The sequence below is a fragment of the Perca fluviatilis genome, chromosome 22 (assembly GCF_010015445.1).
Source record: "Perca fluviatilis chromosome 22, GENO_Pfluv_1.0, whole genome shotgun sequence".
NCBI lineage: Eukaryota > Metazoa > Chordata > Actinopteri > Perciformes > Percidae > Perca > Perca fluviatilis.
In genome coordinates, this window is record NC_053133.1 from 18,098,246 (window position 1) to 18,118,434 (window position 20,189).

Here is a 20,189-nt window from a genome sequence, read left to right on the forward strand (position 1 = left end):
GGGGTGGGAGTGCCCCTGAAGCAAGAGATGGGTGGTTTAAAGTCACAGTCGCGGTTAAAGGTCAACATCAAGGTCACTGCAGTGATGCCAGTCTATTTCACTCCTCAGTCTCATCCCTGGCTCTGTCCCAGCTTCCATCCGAGACGCAGAGGATGGAATGTCACGAAGCTAAATTGCTCTCAGCCTCCATTTGCAGCATCCGTCAGAGACTGCCTGGGTTTATTAAGTTCCTTCCAATCCCTTTCACCTTTCAGCAGTACTGTCGAAGTGTGTGTGTCTGTGTCTGTCTATCGTCCCTTTCACAGAGTTTTCTGATGCCCGTTTGCCGAGAGCTTCCCAGATTCAGGGTCCGTGGGGCTGTTTGACAGTTGCAATTTATCCAGACCTGGGCAGAGGGAGATAAGGCAGAGAAATCTCATTAAAAGCCTCAGACTTTCACTTAGACAGAGGTATTGATGTGCTTTTTTCCCCCTCAGTGCCTCTGTCTGACATTTTCTAACCCTATGTGTATCAAACATCCAGGGCCTGTCACCACAAGCCTTTGAGACTAGCCCCATCCTCTGTCACATGTCAGTCCCCCAGCACATTGGATCTTGCTGCAATTTCTTCCATTTTGTCACTCCAGGTAGTGCTGTCTGAGAGAAATAAACACTATCTACCTCCAAAGCCACAGAGTAGGTTGGTGCTGTCAGTGTTTCAGACTAAACCTTTGTGGATAAAATTTTTTTTATGAATTTGACTAGTGGTATTACGAAATAGATTGCTTTATATTCTACAAAACATCCAGCTTATCAAAGGCAAGGATTGTTTGTTAAATATTGCAGGGCAATTAAAGAATATGTGGTGCAGTCTGGAATTAGTTTGTAGTAGTATATTAAAAAGGTGCTGGTTAGAGACTCTCAGGACACATGAAAAATAAATAGATATATTTACCTAATGCCTTTAGAAGCTCTTCCCGTACCGCTGAGGTGAATTTTCTCACAAGACAGAGTGTTGTCACGACCGCAAAGAGCAGGTTGTATGAAAGGACAATGTAAAAGTTTCCCAGCCAATTAAATCTCCCGAAGTCTCCCAAGAGATCAAACCTGGTGATACCTGTGAAGGACAGAGAAACAAGTCAATTAACTGGGTTAGAAAGCATGTTGACGCTCATTGGGAAAATGTAATGTCTTGGTTGGGTCTGTGACTAACTATTGTATTATGACAATTACTATTTCGGTTTGACTTTCGGTTTTGAGTCCTAATATATGATTTATCATGCTATATGATAACCAAGAAACCAAATGTTTTCCCCTGAAGTCCAAATTGTTGCAAATCCCAGAAAATAAACAAAACTGAGAAAACAAAGGAAGTTCATTTTGCAGAGTTCCCCCTGGCCAAGATTGTGTTCATAAACTAAATTCTTCCCAGCAAAACCATAGGACTGCAGCAAATGGGACAATTTAGGAATTCCTGTTCTGTCTGCAGTTGAAAAGTGTCTATCTTTAAAGTTCCACCCCTTTGAACAAGTAAAAAGACCCAATTTGAAAGAAGGGCTTACATACAAAAAAGTGTACGTTACAGGTATAATCTCAGCCTGGAAAAACAAATGTGTTATGTTAAACTGTGTGACCATTAATGTAATTGATTGCCCTATGTGCATCATGTTCATATATATAATAAAATGACGGGAATGGTTTTGTTTGCGGTCTTCTTGGGCCAAAATAAGATGTTAGAAAAAAGGAAAGCCACTTCCAAGTCTTCCATAGAATCACAGTCACCTGTACACACATCTTGAGTCAGCCACTGAGCTGGCGACATATATAATTCAAACAATAAAACAAGCACAATCTTGTAAGTTTCCGCAGAGCTGAGGGGTTGCACAATTTGACAGATTTCAATCCAAGATTAGAGATTACTCTTAAACGAAACCTGTACCTGATATTTACAGCAATCTTTGTTTTTACTTTTTAACCTTATTAGATAATAATGCCTGACAATGCTGTCATCAAAACATACAACAAAGTGTATGTATCTTTTTTGATAGAGACAGAAACAAATCCACTCTGGCTTACACAAACAACCGCTAATCCACTGCACTGCAAGGTTTATGATTATTTTCATCACTCGGCTGGGTCTTGGTTAGCAGTATTGTAAGGACTGTTCCCTGTGGAATATGGAAGGATGGGTGACTAAGTATAGCAGCAAAGGTGGTACGCAGGTGGACTTCATCTCTCTCCCAGGACCTAAAGGAGTGGTTTCTCCTGCAGGCTCCTCGTAGCTCCACACTGCTAGCCCATTTTAAACCATCTTTCACAGCTGATTGCATGGTGCCTGGAAAGCCTTCAACGCCCTATTGTTTTCCTGCTTATCCATTTTGGCCTGCCAATCCGGGTGTTTCTGCACTCTACCTTGAGGACGGGCCAGCTGTGCAATCTAATAATAAAATAATGTAGGGAATATAATTAAGCTTTCAATAATCTGATGTGTACAATTGTATTTAATTTACCAATGGTATCTGTCTTTTTTGAGATGTTAATTTTACATGCAACAGTGACCAAGGAAATTACCACATCAATATGTTAAATTTATGCACCACAACAATTCCAGTCATTTGTATGCAGAAATTAGATTCAGTTGTGGCACCCTGGAGAGGCCCGAGTCTTTAGACATTCTACTTCTCCTGTAACATCTTCACAACCTCAAGTCGTCAATTAGATTGGGCAATCGATTCAGTGTCTGGAGAAATGTATTTACAGCCGCAGTAAGCAGTTTGCAAGCATCAAGGACCTTTAACAAAATTGCCTGTGAAAAGACAGGGAGAAAGATGATGGAGACCCCAGTCGATACAGCTCGCCACTGTGGTCTGGCTACATCCATTTCTAATGCCAAAGGTTTTGATCTTGGTTTGGTAATTTGAGAAAATCTAATTGGGGGTAAAAAGATGCTTGGCATTTGAAATGTCAGGGGTACAGTGACTGAGCTGGAGACATTAGCATGCATCTGGTCATGCATCCAAGAAAGGCGGATTCATCAGGACTGTATGGCATAGTGAGATTATTTTTTTTGTGTGTGTGAGGCTACTGGCATAGTTGTCACACCTGCATCTGGCTATGAACCGATCTAGAAAACACAACATAAAAGTCATCTATGACCATTTGCTTTAACAGAAAGGAGCAACAAGCCCTTCTATCAAAACGAAAGAACATGCCAGTCCAACCAGGGACTTTTGTGAGATATCATTCTCCCTTTTTCTCCCCCTTTCTTTTAGTATATATATTTTTGTTAAAAGTAATGGCTGCCTAAAAACAAAGATTGTTACTACCAAAATATTTTTTACCCCCACTATTCTACAAGCCATAATGTGCCAATCACAGTAGTGTTTCTGTGGTGATGTAGTTGTTGTGAGAGCAAGGTGAACAACACTGAAATGAGATGTAGCAGTATAATAGGCTATAAATGAACGTTAATCTGTGCAGACATTGTAAAAATAAAGCCCATACATTTTTATTTTGAGCGAAAGACAGAGAAGGAGAAATGGCGAAGGGGGTATGAAAGGTTCAAGTAACGAGGCTTTGCACTTTGCGTCAATGAGGTGGCTAACATTAACGTTATCATAGTGGCTAGTAACAACAGTTACCGTGTCAATGTTTTAAAAGCGGTTTTCAATGTGTCATATTTTCAAACTTTGTTTCCATGTTTTAAAAAGCTCTGTCAATATTTTAAGGCCCATGCATACTAGTGTCTAGATACTAGGGTCGTCCTCTTACATAGTCCTCCACTAGATTTTACATCATAATTGCACACAAGGAGAAGGAGCGCACACACGCAGTATTTATATATATGCAATACAACAAAACAGTAAAGTTGCAGGCCAGACAACAATAAACTGAACCGCTCTATAAAGCTGAGTAAATACCATAAGTATGTTACACAAATTAAAATCAAACTCCATGGTACCCAAGATAACATGCCTAAACTATGTGATAAAATGCAACCACTCAACTTAAAAACCTAAACAGCTTTTCCATTTAAAGTTTACAAACAACAATCATCTGTTTGGAAACTTGTGATTATACAGTACGCATTTTAAATTAACACACTATTTGTCATTAAAGTATTAAAACACACATACAGTTTCCCACACACACTGACATGCCCCCCCCCCCAAAAAAAACCCCCCCTTTTTTTTTTTTTCTTTTTTTTTTTTTCTCCCTCCCCCCCCCCCTTTTTTTTTTTTTTTTTGGGGTGCCCTCTCCTCTCTCTTCAACTCTGTCTCATGCATTTATTCCTTTTAATCTATTCATAAAGTAATGAGATCACTTTCGCTCCGGATCCCCGTTTACCCACTCTGTTGGTCTCTCACACACACACACACACACACACACACACACACACACACACACACACACACACACACACACACACACACACAAAAAAAAAAAAAAAACACACAACACACACACACACACACACACACACACACACACTGGTGCTATTTGAACAGCTGTGCTCTGCACTCTGCATGTTTATTAGTGCCATTGTGATTGTGCTACTCCTGTCATTTTACCCCTTCACCCTGCACTCTTTCTAATGTCACTATAGGAAACTATAGGAGAATTCAACTTGCTAACCTTAATGGCCTGCTGTTGGTGGCAGCATCTGAAAACTGTGGTGGGGGAGGGGTATTTACTCATTCTGGTTCTTAGTGGCAAAGTTGTTGTTATGACATGACACTTAAAGAAATGGTTTGATATTTAGGGAAATATCGGTATTCTTATTCTTGCCAAAAGTTGGATTAAAAAAATCGATACCACTATTTCTGCTAAATATGAAGCTACAACCAGTTCGCTAAGCATAAAGACTTGAAACAGAGAAAAACAGCTAGCCTGGCTCTGTCCAAAGGTACTGTATGTCCAAAAGTAACCGCTTGATATGCAGTAACACACACACACACACACACACACACACACACACACACACACACACACACACACACACACACACACACACACACACACACACACACACACACACACACACACACACACACACACACACACACACACACACACACACACACACACAAACACACAACACACACACACACACACACACACACACATTACTCACCTAGAGTTCTGGACATCACTGGCAGGGCTGAACTCAGGACCAAGATGGACACACAGCAACCAATGATCTACAAATCAACAGATGATCAAACTTCAGAGCTCTCAAGCACGTAACGTACAGTTATGAGACGTGTGAAGAAAAAGAACCCATTGCACCAACAGTTTCAGCTAAGACGGGCTCACACATGCACACACCACTTGATGTTAAATTGGTTCCACATATTGTACAATTAGTAACTCTGAAGTTGCTCATTACCAGGTTCTCTCCGTTGTCCTTTCAAGCCCTTTCACTGGAGCGTCATGGCTAGTTAACAAGCCTCACCACTCCCAAACTCATTACCAAGTGAATAGGTGCCACGATGGGCCAAACAGAGCACGCATCCTCCACCCCCTCCCAAAAACCCCACTCTCCCTCTGATGTACAAGAAAGGGGCTTGCACTTTGCCAGTGTTTGTGCAACTCACAAACAAATATTGGACAGATCAACTAAAGCCATTGAGGGGGCCCTGAGGAAAACATTAGTGAGCAGTAGGAGTTCAGAGTGAGAGGAAGGCGGGAGAGAGAAGGGGAAAAAGAGGAAATAGAAGAAACACAGGGGGTCCCAAACAGATCAGCACCTTAGGAGCAATCTCGTCACCCTTGCCCCCACTTCACCCCACACCCTCTCCTTCCATCCCATCTTTACCGTTGTCATGGTTGTGTCATCGTTCCTGGGAGTGAGTCCCTCAAAGACTCTCAGGCTGTAGAAGCCGACGACAGAGGACACCATCAAGTAGCTGTTGAGAAAATCAATCAAGGACCAAAAACACTTCTCTGCTGGTAGCAAAGCAGCTTCATTGAGTCATCGTTTTAAGTATCCCAAGTCTGCACCTTTTCAGCTTCGATAAAAGGAGATGAAACAGCACAACATGTCTTCCGGAAGGTGTCCGGCTGAACTATGTCCTGGGTAAACAAAGCTGGCTTGACAATGTTGCTCTTGGCCATGGAGCATGCTACTTTGGCCACAGACAAAGGGGGGGTCACTAAAAGGATACAACATGAGGATGATCTCCAGCACTGCCTGAGCCACGCCAAATGTGGACAGAGATGTGTTCCCAATGCCTCGGTCCTGGTAGATGAAGACAGACAGAAAGCTGGGTTATTCAATGTCCTCACAAACCAATCTTATATCAACACATCACAAATAAAAAAAGAAAATGGGAAACGACAGGCAGGCAGTTGTATACACAAGCCATTACAGAAATCCTACAAAGTAAGTATGTGGTGCATGAAGAAATTCCCCACTTGAGAAAGACAGAATCAAATTGGCCAAGTAATGAATGGAACAAGATGAAAGAGGCTCTTTTCAAATCACTGTCGATCATACAATATGTGAACAGGTGTTCAAACAAAAACGGAACATTGCTTACGGTAAGAAGAGTGTACAGGCTGAAAGCAAGCCAAAAACATAAAAACAACAAAACAAATACTTCAGCAAACACTAGCGTGCCCCCCCCCCCCCAACCAACCAACCCCAACCCCTAAAGCCCTAAGGCCTTTTGAAACCAGAGCAGGAAAAAGACATAAATCTACATATGCTGAACATACCAAACATCTGTTTAGTCAAATGATAAATATTTGCTTTTGTCGAACTTGGCACCGGGTTTGATCCTCCAAAGGATCAGTGTATTGTATGGGGCATCTACAGTACTATACATTATGTCCACAAGTAAGAAGTGACCATAGACTGCTCACCTTCAACTTATAAGTTGTACATAAAAAAAGAAATCTGCCTAAAACTATATGCATTTTCATATATTGTAGATAATCATAAGCAGATATAAAGTATATATTATTACAACTATACAGTATATTCCCAATCGTTACATAGTCTACAGTACAATACTCCTATCCTTTATCCTGTCTCTGTATCATGTGTACATACATTCCAATGTACAGTTTATTTGTATAGCAATGCAATTCAAATACAGCACTTTGCCATACTAATGCATGGCATCAATGTACAGTGCTTATATACAGTTAGTATTTGCTATTCTTGCAATACTAATGCACAGTATGTATTTAGAGTATGGTCCGAGATGTTTCTTATTTTATTTTATTTCTTCCTAACCCACCTTGATAGGCTCTTTTACAAAACAGGACAAAGGAAAAAAGGAAAGCCTGGCAGGTTGTTTCATGCCTTTTTATGCAACTGTCATCCATGGGAGCTTACTGCAGAGCCATGGTGCAGTGCTCTTTCTGTCTTACACAGGGAATTAGCAGACAGCATCTGATGTAATTTATTAATGGAGGGAGGGTGGGCATGCATTAAGATTGTGTGTGTGCACTTGCAATATGCGTGTATGCGTGCGCTAAGGACAGCTAGCTTTCACAGTACGCCTCCTTTCAACTCTTACTTCTTTACATTCCAGTAGCAGGGAGGGTGATGGAGTGTGTGTTTGTGTGTTTTTCAAAGACAGGGAGGGCTCGGCGGAGAGGGGGCTGGTAAATTAGCCTGTGCTGCCTGCCATGGCTCTTTCAGCAGACACATTGCATTTGTTGCTTGTAAGATTAACACCTTGCAATACCTGTACACTGGCGAGGTTGTCAGTGTCGTATTAACACACACGACTATGCCTCACGTCCGGACCATTTGACCTCAGGTGTGTCTCTGAAGTACCATTTTTTTTACTTAATTTATTTAAACATGAAAAACTAAGGTAACCAGGAGATATCTTAATGCTTCTCTTCTACCTTTCACATAGTCATAACTCTTTCTCACCAACTACCCCTCCTAACCATTATCCACACCAAATAATTCCACACACATCTAACGATTAGGAGAAGGAAGCAGTGATTAAAAACACAGTAAATATAATATATAGAGGTGCCATTAACTCCAGGTACAGAGTTCTGAAAGGGTCTAGGGTCTCATTTATAAATGTGGCATACGCACAAAACGAGGCTGAAAATGTGCGTACGCCACTTCCCAAGCAAAGGTTGTGATTTATAAAAAAAAAAAAAACTTGACGGGAGAATGTGCGGTCCTCCACACAAACTCTGACTCATGCGTACGCACATTTTGGAGAAAATGGGAATTGGCGACACAGATGGTGAGGTGGTGAACTGAACTAGTACAAAAAATGGAATTACAAAGTATGGATTAATATTTATCAAGTATTGATTCCCCATATCACATATCATCCACGTTGTCATGAAGATTAAATGAAGCAGTGTTATTTGCGCTTGTACTGAGTGATACTTGTTCCATAAACGCCTTGTAAAATCCAACTCAAATCTTAAATCAAAATTCGTTCTTAATGTTTAAATCAGCGCTGTCTCACCGTCACATTGTCTGCTACGGCGCGCAGGAGGAGGAGATGGCCCGATTCTATGGAATACAGGATAGCATCAAATACCATAGCATTAGATAACTGCAGAACAGTGTAAATAGCTAAATATGTCTTTAATACTGTGCATATATCATGTCAAAGTCTGGAAATACAGCAGTTAAGCTCTCGCGCAATCGTTACCCTTAATGTCCTCGTTATCAATCAGAACTTTAATACTGTTTGTGACAAAACCTGCATGAAGAAAAGTGTGTTTGCCTATTAGACTTTCATTTCAAATTGTATCTCGGGGTAGGGGATACCACTAGTTGATGCTGTGATGGCAAGGTGTTAACAATCACAAATTGTTGTAAACATATAAATACTGCAGTGACCCCCGTGTATAATGCTGCATGATGGCACTGCTGGCCCTGCAGGAGGACTAACCCCCAATGGAAGAATCAGGAGAGAAAGAGACTTCAGGGACCATGTAATGACGATGACGCTCTTGGATCTATGTTTTGATCTATGGCTGTTTCCAGAGGGAAATGGCAGACAGCTAAGTGTTTTATATAAATATTATAATCTTCAACTTTATCACTAAGGCTTGTTTGGATATATATATATATATATATATATATATATATATAAAAATAAAAATAAAAATATAAATATAAATATAAATATAAATATATATATATATATAGTTCCATTAAATCTTATCATATAGGTCTGGTATATCGAAGCTGTCCCCGAGTGCCCGTAATACCTGCCGTTTTGGAAGGTATTATTAATATAGGTAGTCTATAGATCAGGTTTCCCTACACTATGCAAGAACAGGCCGGAATTATAATTCAATTTGCAGCAATTCCCGAGCGTCTGAGAAGTGTTTTGCTTTTTCCCCGCCCACCAGTCGTCATGATTCAGCGTAAAGAACAACTGCCAGGCCATTAACATACTGATCAGCATTCATGAGGTGCTTTGCATTGACTATTTATGGTTAAAAATGGGCATGTACAGGGCGGGATAAGAGGCTGATTCACGTACGCACACTTGTTGGTAATGTGTTCAAATTTGTTTATTAGGATAAACCCCTTGAGATGTATCATCTCGTTTTCAAGGGGGTCCCAAATCTGTGATTTATAAAAGGGAACATTTTTTTTTATAAATCTGATTCTTTTTTTTGGCGTACGCCATTTTTGGCTTTTGGGCATACGTACACTTTTAGTAAGGATCCTACACACAGTTTTATAAATGAGACCCCTGGACGTTTGAGTGGGAACCACCCTACAGCAAATGCATCATAGTCTTCATGATCACCAACTTAAGCCCTAACTTTCCATTGTTTTTTTTAGGTGGGGGCTACATCTTTGTATGTCTTTATTTGACCACACCAGCATTGACTTAGTGATCCAATTGTGAGCATTTGCACCTACAGTATAATGAAAAATTGATCTCACAAAGAATAACCTGCTATGTTGACACCATGGATGAATAAAAACATTTTAAAAAATGGATACCACGGTCCAAGATGGCGCTCAATCAAAACAGTTTTTTTTTTCTTCACCGCCCATAGAGCACTAGTATCTTTTTGTGGCCAAGCCAGTTGTGGAGCATGCACATTCAAGACTTCCACTGGCTGAGTTGACTGACATCCTGCCCCACGTAAAATCAGTTTCTTGAATCCCTGGTCAAAAATAATGAATGAATTTCTGTTGCTCCAAATGTGGAGGTTGGTGGTATTGTTATAGACATAAATCCATTCATTTATAAATTTCCTTCTAGATGTCTGAATCAAAAATGGGAGAGATTCCAAAGACACATTTGGACATACGGTTTGCTCCGACACCACCATATTGAGGCTGTATCTTTATTCATTGAAGTAATTCAAGCCATTATGAGTGGTGCTATCTATTCTTCTGGCCATAGTAGTTTCACATATTTAAATCCAATTCATCTTGCCATAAAAATGTCAACATCATTCATAAATTTTTTTAACTGTAGAACTACAGACATTTATCGCCGAAGAGTAGCACAACAGTAGTCCCACAGGTACATTCACTCTCACTGTAAGACTATATTGTCAAATTGTGCAGGAATCATTTTTCCCATATTTAGTTTTAAATAAGTGAGTGGTATGATGACATGTTGATATATTAACTGAAATGGAATTGAACCTTTCCCCCTAGTTCTGCTGGGTGCTCACCTAATAGCATCTTGGCTGTAGATTTTAATTATCATGGCCAGCATGGATATTTTTTTACATTCACTTACACTCACAAAAGTTGAAAGGTCACAGTTAAGGTAAGCTTGTCAGGGGAAGTCTGAAGGTGCTATTATGAGAGTTTGTGTGAGAAGGGCAACTTTAGTGAGGTGAAAATTGCAGTCCAGTTGCAGCTAATTGTCCATTTTACAAAATGCAGTGTCAAATGTTGTGGCTACCAAAGAGAAGGGCCTGCAGTAACAATTTTATTGGTCCCTCTTAGTGCTTGTTCATCAAGCTGTAAAACAGTGTCCTTTGACAGAGGCAGCTCCAGTTCCCCTCCTCCTTCCCCTGGTTACTTCTATAGCATCTCCGCTTCTCATCTCCATCCACCTGCTTCTCCTCCCTGCTCTTTTCTTATCGCTCTCCTAGCTCCTCATCATCCTTCTCCACCTCCATCCTATGCTCTGTAAAGGCAATTGGGGCACTGCTCAGTATGCTAAGGACTATTGCGGGATGCTTGGTAGGACGGGAAGACAAACATTGACAGGGCACTTCCATTGTGCTCCACCCCCCCACAACAATCAACGCATCGGGGCCTCATTTGACTTTCCCACAGTCTCTTTGCTCTGACAGTACCTCCTCCAGACCTCAAACCAGCCGGTCTCTTTACTTCTTGCTATCACTTTCTCTCCTCTGTCCTTATCTCCTTCCATACAGTGTGCGGGTAACTGCGAGGGAATTTCTGTGCTAGAGGGGCAGAGAGTTCGAGAGCTGGAGGGTAGGGTTAACGGATTGGATAGATGTATCATATCAGTATTGATTTTTTTGGAGGACGAGACTCCCCCACCCCTCGTAGTGCTGTCAGATCAGAGGTGTGGCATCCATCCAGCTCAACAAACGCATAAACCATTTAGTGGGGCCACACTGTCAGGGAGGACAGCTTCCAGCTGCATGACAAGTGTAATTTGGGGGATTTTCTGCGATGCGTCATGCCAAAGAAAACATCTCTGCTCAATAAAATAATTGGAATGTCGAGGGCAGCTCTGTCAGTTGCCCGCGAGAGACGCAAAATTAAATGAGGGAGAAATAGGATACATTATGTTGCCCCTTCTCAGACAAGAATGCAACCACAAACGCACACACATACAAGCACACGCATGCACGCCCCTCTGTCACTGCAGATAAGGAGAGCTTAAAACACATTGCATGTTAGGCGGAGATGAGAATCTCTGAGAGCCATTCCACACTCAGTTTGTCTGCCTCACAGTAAGAGCCCTTAACCTGGCCCTGTCTGCCTTTGCAGGAGGGAGGAAAAGCAGCTTATGTCACCGACTGTGGACTTGAGACACGTAGCGAGCTTACTGAATCTGCACACTGCTGTGAAATGACTTTCAATGAGCTTCCAAAACAAAACCAGAGGCACAAGGTTCAAGCCTGATTAACATCTGGTCATGCCTTTTCTTCTAACAAGCATCTGAGCATATCCGGAATTTGATTTATGTCTCCGCCAGCAACATGGCAGGTCTGATAGGCAAGCTCTTCTGCAGTTTACATTCTGGGCGTGTGTGTGTGTGAAGTAAGAATGTACTTAGGTTAGACAGTAGGCTTACTGTGGATCCCTTGGGCATGGCAGTCTCATCCACTAGAAGGTAGAGGATATTCAATACCACCATAATAACGGAGATTGTCTGCATACAGAGAGGAAGAAAAAGATTTGTTTACACATGGTATAATTATAAAAACATTAATCAAATCCCCAAAGTATCCGGCATCATGATATAATTTAATTGTGGGGGCCTTGCTGATCCGTAAGTATGGTAATGCATAATAACCATCTTGTGATTGTAAACTGCTCCAACATTAAGCTTCTCAAAACCTGAACAATGTGGGGGTTGTTTGATGCACGTGCCATCAAACAACCCCCATGTCTCACATGGTCTTCCTGCCTCATCTAACAATATCAGACAGCATAAATAGCATTCCCACACTATAATCTATTGAAAATCACAGTTGTTGCAGGTGGCTATTCAGCATTTGTCTTAAACAGCTATTAAACAAAAGTAGTTTCCACGCCCAAACTCAGAACTGTTAAGAGGATGGGGTTTGTCCCAATGGCCACCAGCCAGGCTGTATACGCCATGCGTAAACAGTTTGGGCTTAATGATAGGTCAGTCCCAGCACTCACCGTTCCTGCGAGCAGGATCAGCATCACCATGGGATACAACAAGTTCTTCTCCCAACCTGATGCTTTCTTTCTTCTCTCTGAGGGGAAATGAGAGTGAGCCAAAGGAAGAGGTTATTACTCTTAAGAAATATATGTATAACCAACTCTTTAATTGCGAGATTCAGAGATACAAACCACTTTCCACTACTGGTTAATTAATATGTCTTCATCAAAGACAAACACTGAAACCTTAAGCCCTCTGGCTTTATTTACAGGGTTTATACAGCTTGGTTTGGTAAAACATATCGTGAGTGTGTGTAGCACACACAATCTCACCTCTCATCGTAACCACCCCCCTCCAGGTAATATACCTTTCATAACCTTCAAAAATGCTCTTCCTCTTTAATTAGTCACACTCATCATTGCCTTAATTAGTGGAAACAATAATAAATCCTGGATAAAAAGAAATGCAACAAAATTAATTTTGTGATTTATATTTTGGTCAGAGTGTGTGTGTTTGTGTGCGTGTGTGCGCAGGTGTGTGTGTGTGTGTGTGTGTGTGTGTGTGTGTGTGTGTGTGTATGTAGTGAGCAACTACCGTGCCTCATTCTTCCAAGCCAGATTTAACGTTTCAAGTTTATGTCTTCCATCTTCCTTTTCTTTCAACAGCTCAGTCATGTGTGTAGACACTGCTGACAGCTTGTAGACCACATGCACTATTTCTTCTATTATGGACATCCACAGTACCCTGCAATGTGTATCTGACTGCCCTCTAGTCCTTGCCATATTGACTTTCTTTCTCTATTTCCAACCTTGTTAGTCCTCCTTATTCTCAAAGTGCACCCACCCTGCCTTCCCGAGAAGTTTGCCAAGTGCACTTTATATGCACCATCCTTCTAAATTAATGACATCACTAAAAGGCTTGCTACAATATAAAGTTTGCATCTTGTCCAATATCCTAAGTGCCTTTGTACTCTCCTCCCCCCACCCTGCTCCCCAAAAGGCTCAGGCCTCGTTTATAATATCCTAAAATGGATGGAAAATTATCAGGCAGTTCTGGTCCAAGTCCAAATTAGGAAATTAAGGCAGACAGGGAGAAAGCAGCTGCCTGTCAGCAATATGTAAAAAGCTAACTTCTTGGCCTATATTCTCATGGCAATTCAAGGTCTTAAGAGAATGTATCAGCCCTGTCACATAATACAAATACTTACCTAATTTATTTCTCTGATTTCGAAAATTGTCAAGTTCTTTGTTTAGCTGGTGAGTAAAGCTCCCTCGAGTATAAGTGTGTGAGGACGATCCTGCGGAAACAGAAACCATTGATATTAATTACATTTGTTGCATGATCAGATGTTGTCAAGGGCTGCATTTTCACGGTCGATAAATCTGCTGATAATCTTTTCAGTGAGATAATTAATCATTAAGTCTATGAAATGTCAAAATAATTGTAGAAATGCCAATCACTACTTCTGAGAGTCTTGTTGTGTCATGTCCAACAGTCCAAAACCCAGTTATTCCATTTTAAATGATAGAAAACACAGAAGAAAGAAAAGAAGAAACAAGGAAAAAAGTTTATATCTGAGAAGCTTGAACCAAAAGCTTTTTTTTGCTTGATTACACAACCACAATTATTAATCGATTATCAAAATAGTCAATGTATTTTGTCAATCGACTAATTGTTTCAGCTCTAATGTTGTTTTAACATATACTAAAGCACTACTTGTATGAGTGACATGTATACTGTATCTGCCAGACCACTCAAGAAACTCTTGATTCAGTTGGAAAACAGTATTTTCAGAAATTTCTCATACACTAAATCAGCAAAAGAATATAAGACAATATCCTAATTAAGAGTAGTTTAACTCCTCACTGTATTCGTCTTACCTCAGCATATGGTATTTGACCCATCTTTATTAAGAAATCCCATTAAAACAAGTAATCCTGCTCAGAACATAACAATGTGATCTCAAACAAGTACAAAATAATCTTGTGTCAGGAGCTGTCTAGCACATGCCACAACTGGTTGAGTGGGCTGGAGAAGACAGCAAGGGATTCTCCAGGAAAACCACAAGGCCGGCTCATTTAAGGCTAATTTATCTATTTTACTCTGTTTTCCTTCCAGCTTGACGCTCTAGCGTAGAGGCCCCTAGGAGCCTTAGTGGAAGAGTATCCATTTGCATCCCCTGGGGTGATTGGCAGATCAAGACCAATTAGTTCAGTGTTACACCGTTACTAGCATGCAATATAAATACCATCTTTCATCTTTGTTACAGGAGTAAAGGACCAATCACTTTGATCAAACCTTTTTCTTTCCTCTGTTATTACGACACGCCCTGTCTGGATGGGTTTAAGTAGGCAAAAGAGGTGAGATAGACGGGGAAAGAGGGTTAACAGTCTTGTCTGTGCCCTTGCAGACACCTGTCCCAGGATCTAAGCAGGGGAAAGTTTGAACCCTCCGAGCAAATGCAGTCACAACACAACAGGAAATGTCACGGACAGTTCAACAGCTCTTTTTCTCCAAAGACGAACAGAACACTGTGCCTCGGGGTAGCCAAATCTGCTCAGCCGCAAATGAACCAATCTATCACCTTTATGCATAACGTATCCAAACATGGCCTTACCAGTCACCCAGGACAGATAAATCATTGATCAAATTAACAGTAGGTTCTTAAACGTCATGAAAAACAGCAGATATAAAGACAAAGAACAATATCATCACTTGTTTAGGATTGTAGAGGAAAATGGGGAGAATTTCAACTGCAGTATCTTAAATGACATCACTCTAAACTGGAGTTAAATATATCCTCCTTCTCCTTCTGCTGGCAGCATCAAGTAAAAGACTGAGTTGCAGCGAGGCAGAGATGCTGAGTGAGGCTTCTGGCAGCCAGGAAGGCCCAGAGTAATTCAACGTATCCTCTCCAACCTTCACCACAGTTGAAAAATTACGTCATCCACACATATGCTAAACACCATGCTGAGACAACAGAGGCACTGGCAAGGTCATTGTGCCACATAGCATCTGGACAGGCCCTCTGTTGCTCTGCTATCAGCAGATCAGGGTCTTGAGAGGGCAGCATGGACAAGTGTGTATGCCAAAGTGCCTGTACTGCAGTACATTTATGTACTCACTAGATTGCACTTTTATAATATCTTCTAAGCTAATAACCCAAAGGATCAGAAGCACAATGGTTATTTAATTGGATACAATTTGCAAGCAATAATTGGAAGATGCCTTTGCACCTTCAACCTGAATACTTTGAGGCACAGACACAACAAAGCATAGAAGATTCAACAACAAGCAAGGCCAGTTGTGCACACTATTCTGTGATTCAAACATAAGCATCACTGTTTTTCCTTTAATGTTATTATTGCTTTCTGCAAAGTTTGGCATTTTTTTCTTAAAACATAACTTCAAAAATGACCTCTTGTCTGGGATGTCTATAACTTTTGTAAAATTCAAGCCTCAATACATTTAAAAGCAGTAAAGAAGGGGTGCAACATTTTGTAAGTAAAATGTAAAAATGGTTTCTCGTAAATTAAGTGTCAGCTGTTTATCTGATAGTTCTAGGGGCATGTCTGTAAAACACTATGCGTATGCTCATCATACCCTTGACAAGAAAAACAGATATGTCCAATCAGCCAATTTATGTCGTAACCTTCTGATCTGTAAGATTAAAATATCAACAATGTCATTACAAATGGGCAATTACATGTAGAGAGAGGACAACAAAGGGCCAGACATGTAAATAAACATTGATGCATCAACTGATGTGGCTCAACAGGCCACAACTGCAAACACAGTAAAGGTCAGAGTATAATCTGTTAGATGCAGAGAGCACACAGGTGAAGCAAGAAGACAACATTGCTCGCCTCTGGAGTGTGTCCTGTGAACTGTTCCTGAACTGCAGTCTACTCAGCGCGCTCAGCAGATCAAAGGGACACCACTCTAGCCTTCAGTTTCAACTATGTGTGAGCATAAATGTTGAGCGTGTGCATGTACATACAGTGTGTGCATAAAATAATTCATGTCAACATTCTCCTTTTCCTCCAATTTCCAACTTTTATAACAGGCAAAAGCGGATTGCAGCTTGGCCTCAGTGCGCACATTAAGATGTTGACCACAGTTATTTTCTTGCCTCACAGAGACTTCTAAAGATCAAACAGTGTTGGAGCAGATAAGGAACAGATTACAATTATTCTATCAGTTAGTTCAAAGCAGGGCAGTGTGAAACGAGCCTGAAGGAACCATACGCATTGGTGGCAGTCTATAAAGGTGGCCGGTGTGGCATTCGAAAACATGCGTAATCTAGGAGCGATCTCCCTTACCTCCCGGGTTTGAAAAGACGCTCATCCTCTTTATTTACTCGCATCTGTACACTTGGTTGCGTGCTTGAGTTAATATTAAAGTAGGTTTTGGAATTTGGCCCAAATACTTCCTGCTTTTTGAGATTATTCAACGTCAAACAAGGAATTTTGGAACACAGAGGGCTGAGCATGAAAAGGAAATGCAGGCTAAAAAAAATAATCTTCACCATCCTTAAACTCTTTAAACTTCCCCTTTGTGCCCCAAGTCCAGAGAACGGCACAAGGCTCCTTGTCTCCTTTCAGAAGTCACTGAAATGTCGATTTAATGTCCACAGGACCAAGCCAAAAGTTCTTGTAAAAGATGGATGGAAATGAATTCCATCCTATTACCCAGGCTACCATTCTAGGCCTGACATTAAATGAGGCAATCATTTCATCAGCAGTGACAGTGACCCTGAAGTGTCCTAAATGGATCCTTAAAAACTTCCTAAACATAAAATATGGTCCTTGCCATTTGGCTGCTTTGCCCTTTAGCAGAAAGTTATGAGTAGGACAGCGGTGGGGAAAGGCCGCTGACGAGTGTGTGTGGATTTTTTTTGCCAGTGCGTGAGTGTGTCTGTGTGTGTGGCTGAATTTTCAATGCTAATTGATTCCAGTGTGGCACGCTCCATCACACCCAATAGGGCAGTCGACCCCTCCCCTCCCCTATAATGTGCCAACACGTCTTCCACAGACATACCGTTTAATCTCCTCTGAAGGGCTTCCTCCTGCAAATGGATGCAGTAAATCTGCTCATCCAGGTCCTCCAGGATCTGAAGGGAAGGAGCAGAGGAGGAAGAGATGAAATGGGTTATAATTAGGCTTGAAGTGGGACTGGAGAGATGGCAGATGGGAGGATGAGTTGGTGATGTATTTGTAGTCCTCTGTCACACATTTAAATGGCCGACTGAGGCAGACATTTTTCCGAATGGAGGAGCAAAGTGGCTTCAAGTCTGAGCATTCAAGTTCAAGTATATAGTCTAGTATGTAGTCTTTCAGCTAGTTCTAAATTTCTACTGACCAAACCATTTACCAAACAACCACAAATATTGATTACTTACTGTTGGCTTCACTAGTAACTGGCCCATGATGGTGAACATTCTGGACAATCCCACAGGAGTACACACTATACATGTGACAGAAAACAGCGTGATTGTTTAACCACAATAAGGTGAAATAATTCAGCAATTTTAAAATTAATGGTATCTCAACACATCAACAATAATATTTATGTTTTTTTTCAGTGAAAATAAATGGCTTACTGAGTAAAAGCAGTCCTCCCATCAGAGATATACAGGAGTAGAGGTATGGAAGGTAAAATTCCCAAAGATCTACAGAAAAAAAATACATTAATTTAATAAAATATAGAACGAAAGGGGTGGTGATGGCGCAGTGCATATAACACGTGCCTTTGGTGTGGGAGATCGGGGTTCGATTCCCACGGCGATACATCAACCAATGTGTCCCTGAGCATGACACTTAACCCCTAGTTGCTCCAGAGGCGTGCGACCTCTGACATATATAGCAATTGTAAGTCGCTTTGGATAAAAGCGTCAGCTAAATGACATGTAACGTAATGTAAAAAGGAAATAATAGTTAAATATTTTGGCAAATACACAAGAATTAGTTCCAGCACACAACCCCTAGCAAAACCACAATTTCTCAGTTTTTTTTCATCTGTGAAGGGATTAAACAAGCAAGATATAATTTGTTAGATGCTGGTAGGTGTATTTTTGAACGGTGGAGTGAGCCAAACTAGCCGTTTACCTGATTACAGTATTTATGCTTAGCTAAGTCAAGTTAAGCTAATCAACTCGGGCATTGAGCTTCATAGTTAATGCACAGACATAAGAGGGATATCAATCTTCTCATCCAAAGCTCTGCCAGAAGTGAAAAAGCCCATTTCCAAAATTGTTCCTCCGAGTTACAAATACAACAAGAGATTTACAAGCACAAATGACATAAAATCCTTTACAAACTTACCGTAGAGTGACTCCATACTGGCTGCATCATTGTCAATGAGCGCTGATGCCACCCACACAATGCCCAGGATGAGCAAAGCCAGCAGGAAGAGCATCACAAAGGTCTCTAAAATACGTGCCCTGATGCCCTGACAGAAAAAGTGCACAGAAAGAAAAAGAAGAAGAAAATTTGATTTGGCTAAAACAGTTGAAATTAGTATCACAATAAACACAAGGGTTTTATATCAACATACATCAAAAGACACATTAATCAAACTGACGTTCATTGCACTGAGCTAGGAGGTGGTATTAGCTACATTTCATATAATTTTTTTTAAACACAAAACAAGATTAATTTTACGAGACATCTCCCTCCTCTCTCCATCCTGCCTCGCTCATATTAAACACCATCATTTCAATTCGCAGCACACAAACATGACATAAACGCTCCCACGGATTCCTGTGTAAAACAGCTCTTTTATACACACATATTGTGGTCTATAAAGTGGGTCTAACAGGGGCTGGTGGTGGCAGAGGTGAAATTAAAAAGAGTAAGGGGCCGGGGGGGTGCTGTAAGGAGCATGAAGCCTGGCTGGGTCAGCTACTGTCTGCGATCAAGAGCAGGCCTCCCATCTGGGGCAGATTAAGAGCTCCCTTAGCACCACGGTCGTGTCCCGGGCCGCGCAGACGAGAGGGTTTTGGGGTAATTTGGGTTTTCCGGGTCACAAACTGCTGAGTGGTTAATAAAGTCCTCCTCTACCTGTTCACACAGTTTCCATTTCCCCCCCTGCTGGAGAGCCAAGCTGTCTAGCACTGTAAGATAGATAGGCATTCTCATACACATGTCAGGTAGGCTACCAGGCACGGGATAACAAGGGCTCTCTGGCTTTTGGAGCGCTGCTTAAATTGGGTACATATGAGCAATTTGTTACCAGCTAACATAATGGTTGTGCGGTTGCTGTTCAGTATTTGCCAACAGGTACATGAAGGGGGTCTCTCTTTGAAAGTTCCCCCTGTTAATCAAGTTGCTTTATAGAACGGAAATGGTTTCAATTCTGCAGATGACAAGGCTTAGGTTTTTTTTTGTTTCCCAAC

At 41.1% G+C, this 20,189-nt stretch overlaps 1 protein-coding gene across 1 annotated transcript in view; it reads right to left on the bottom strand.

The window, feature by feature from the left end:
• The window catches only part of lmbr1 (limb development membrane protein 1), a 34,738-nt gene continuing 14,549 nt past the window's right edge, over positions 1-20,189 (bottom strand). The window contains exons 6-17 of the mRNA XM_039790302.1: positions 19,117-19,243; positions 18,396-18,464; positions 18,195-18,259; positions 17,834-17,906; positions 14,001-14,090; positions 12,811-12,887; positions 12,236-12,313; positions 6,146-6,219; positions 5,797-5,887; positions 5,113-5,179; positions 934-1,095; positions 1-385 (exon numbers count right to left, since the gene is read on the bottom strand). Coding sequence (XP_039646236.1) covers positions 300-385; positions 934-1,095; positions 5,113-5,179; positions 5,797-5,887; positions 6,146-6,219; positions 12,236-12,313; positions 12,811-12,887; positions 14,001-14,090; positions 17,834-17,906; positions 18,195-18,259; positions 18,396-18,464; positions 19,117-19,243 — 1,059 coding nt within the window. The 3' untranslated portion in view covers positions 1-299. The remainder of the gene's footprint in view (positions 386-933; positions 1,096-5,112; positions 5,180-5,796; positions 5,888-6,145; positions 6,220-12,235; positions 12,314-12,810; positions 12,888-14,000; positions 14,091-17,833; positions 17,907-18,194; positions 18,260-18,395; positions 18,465-19,116; positions 19,244-20,189) is intronic.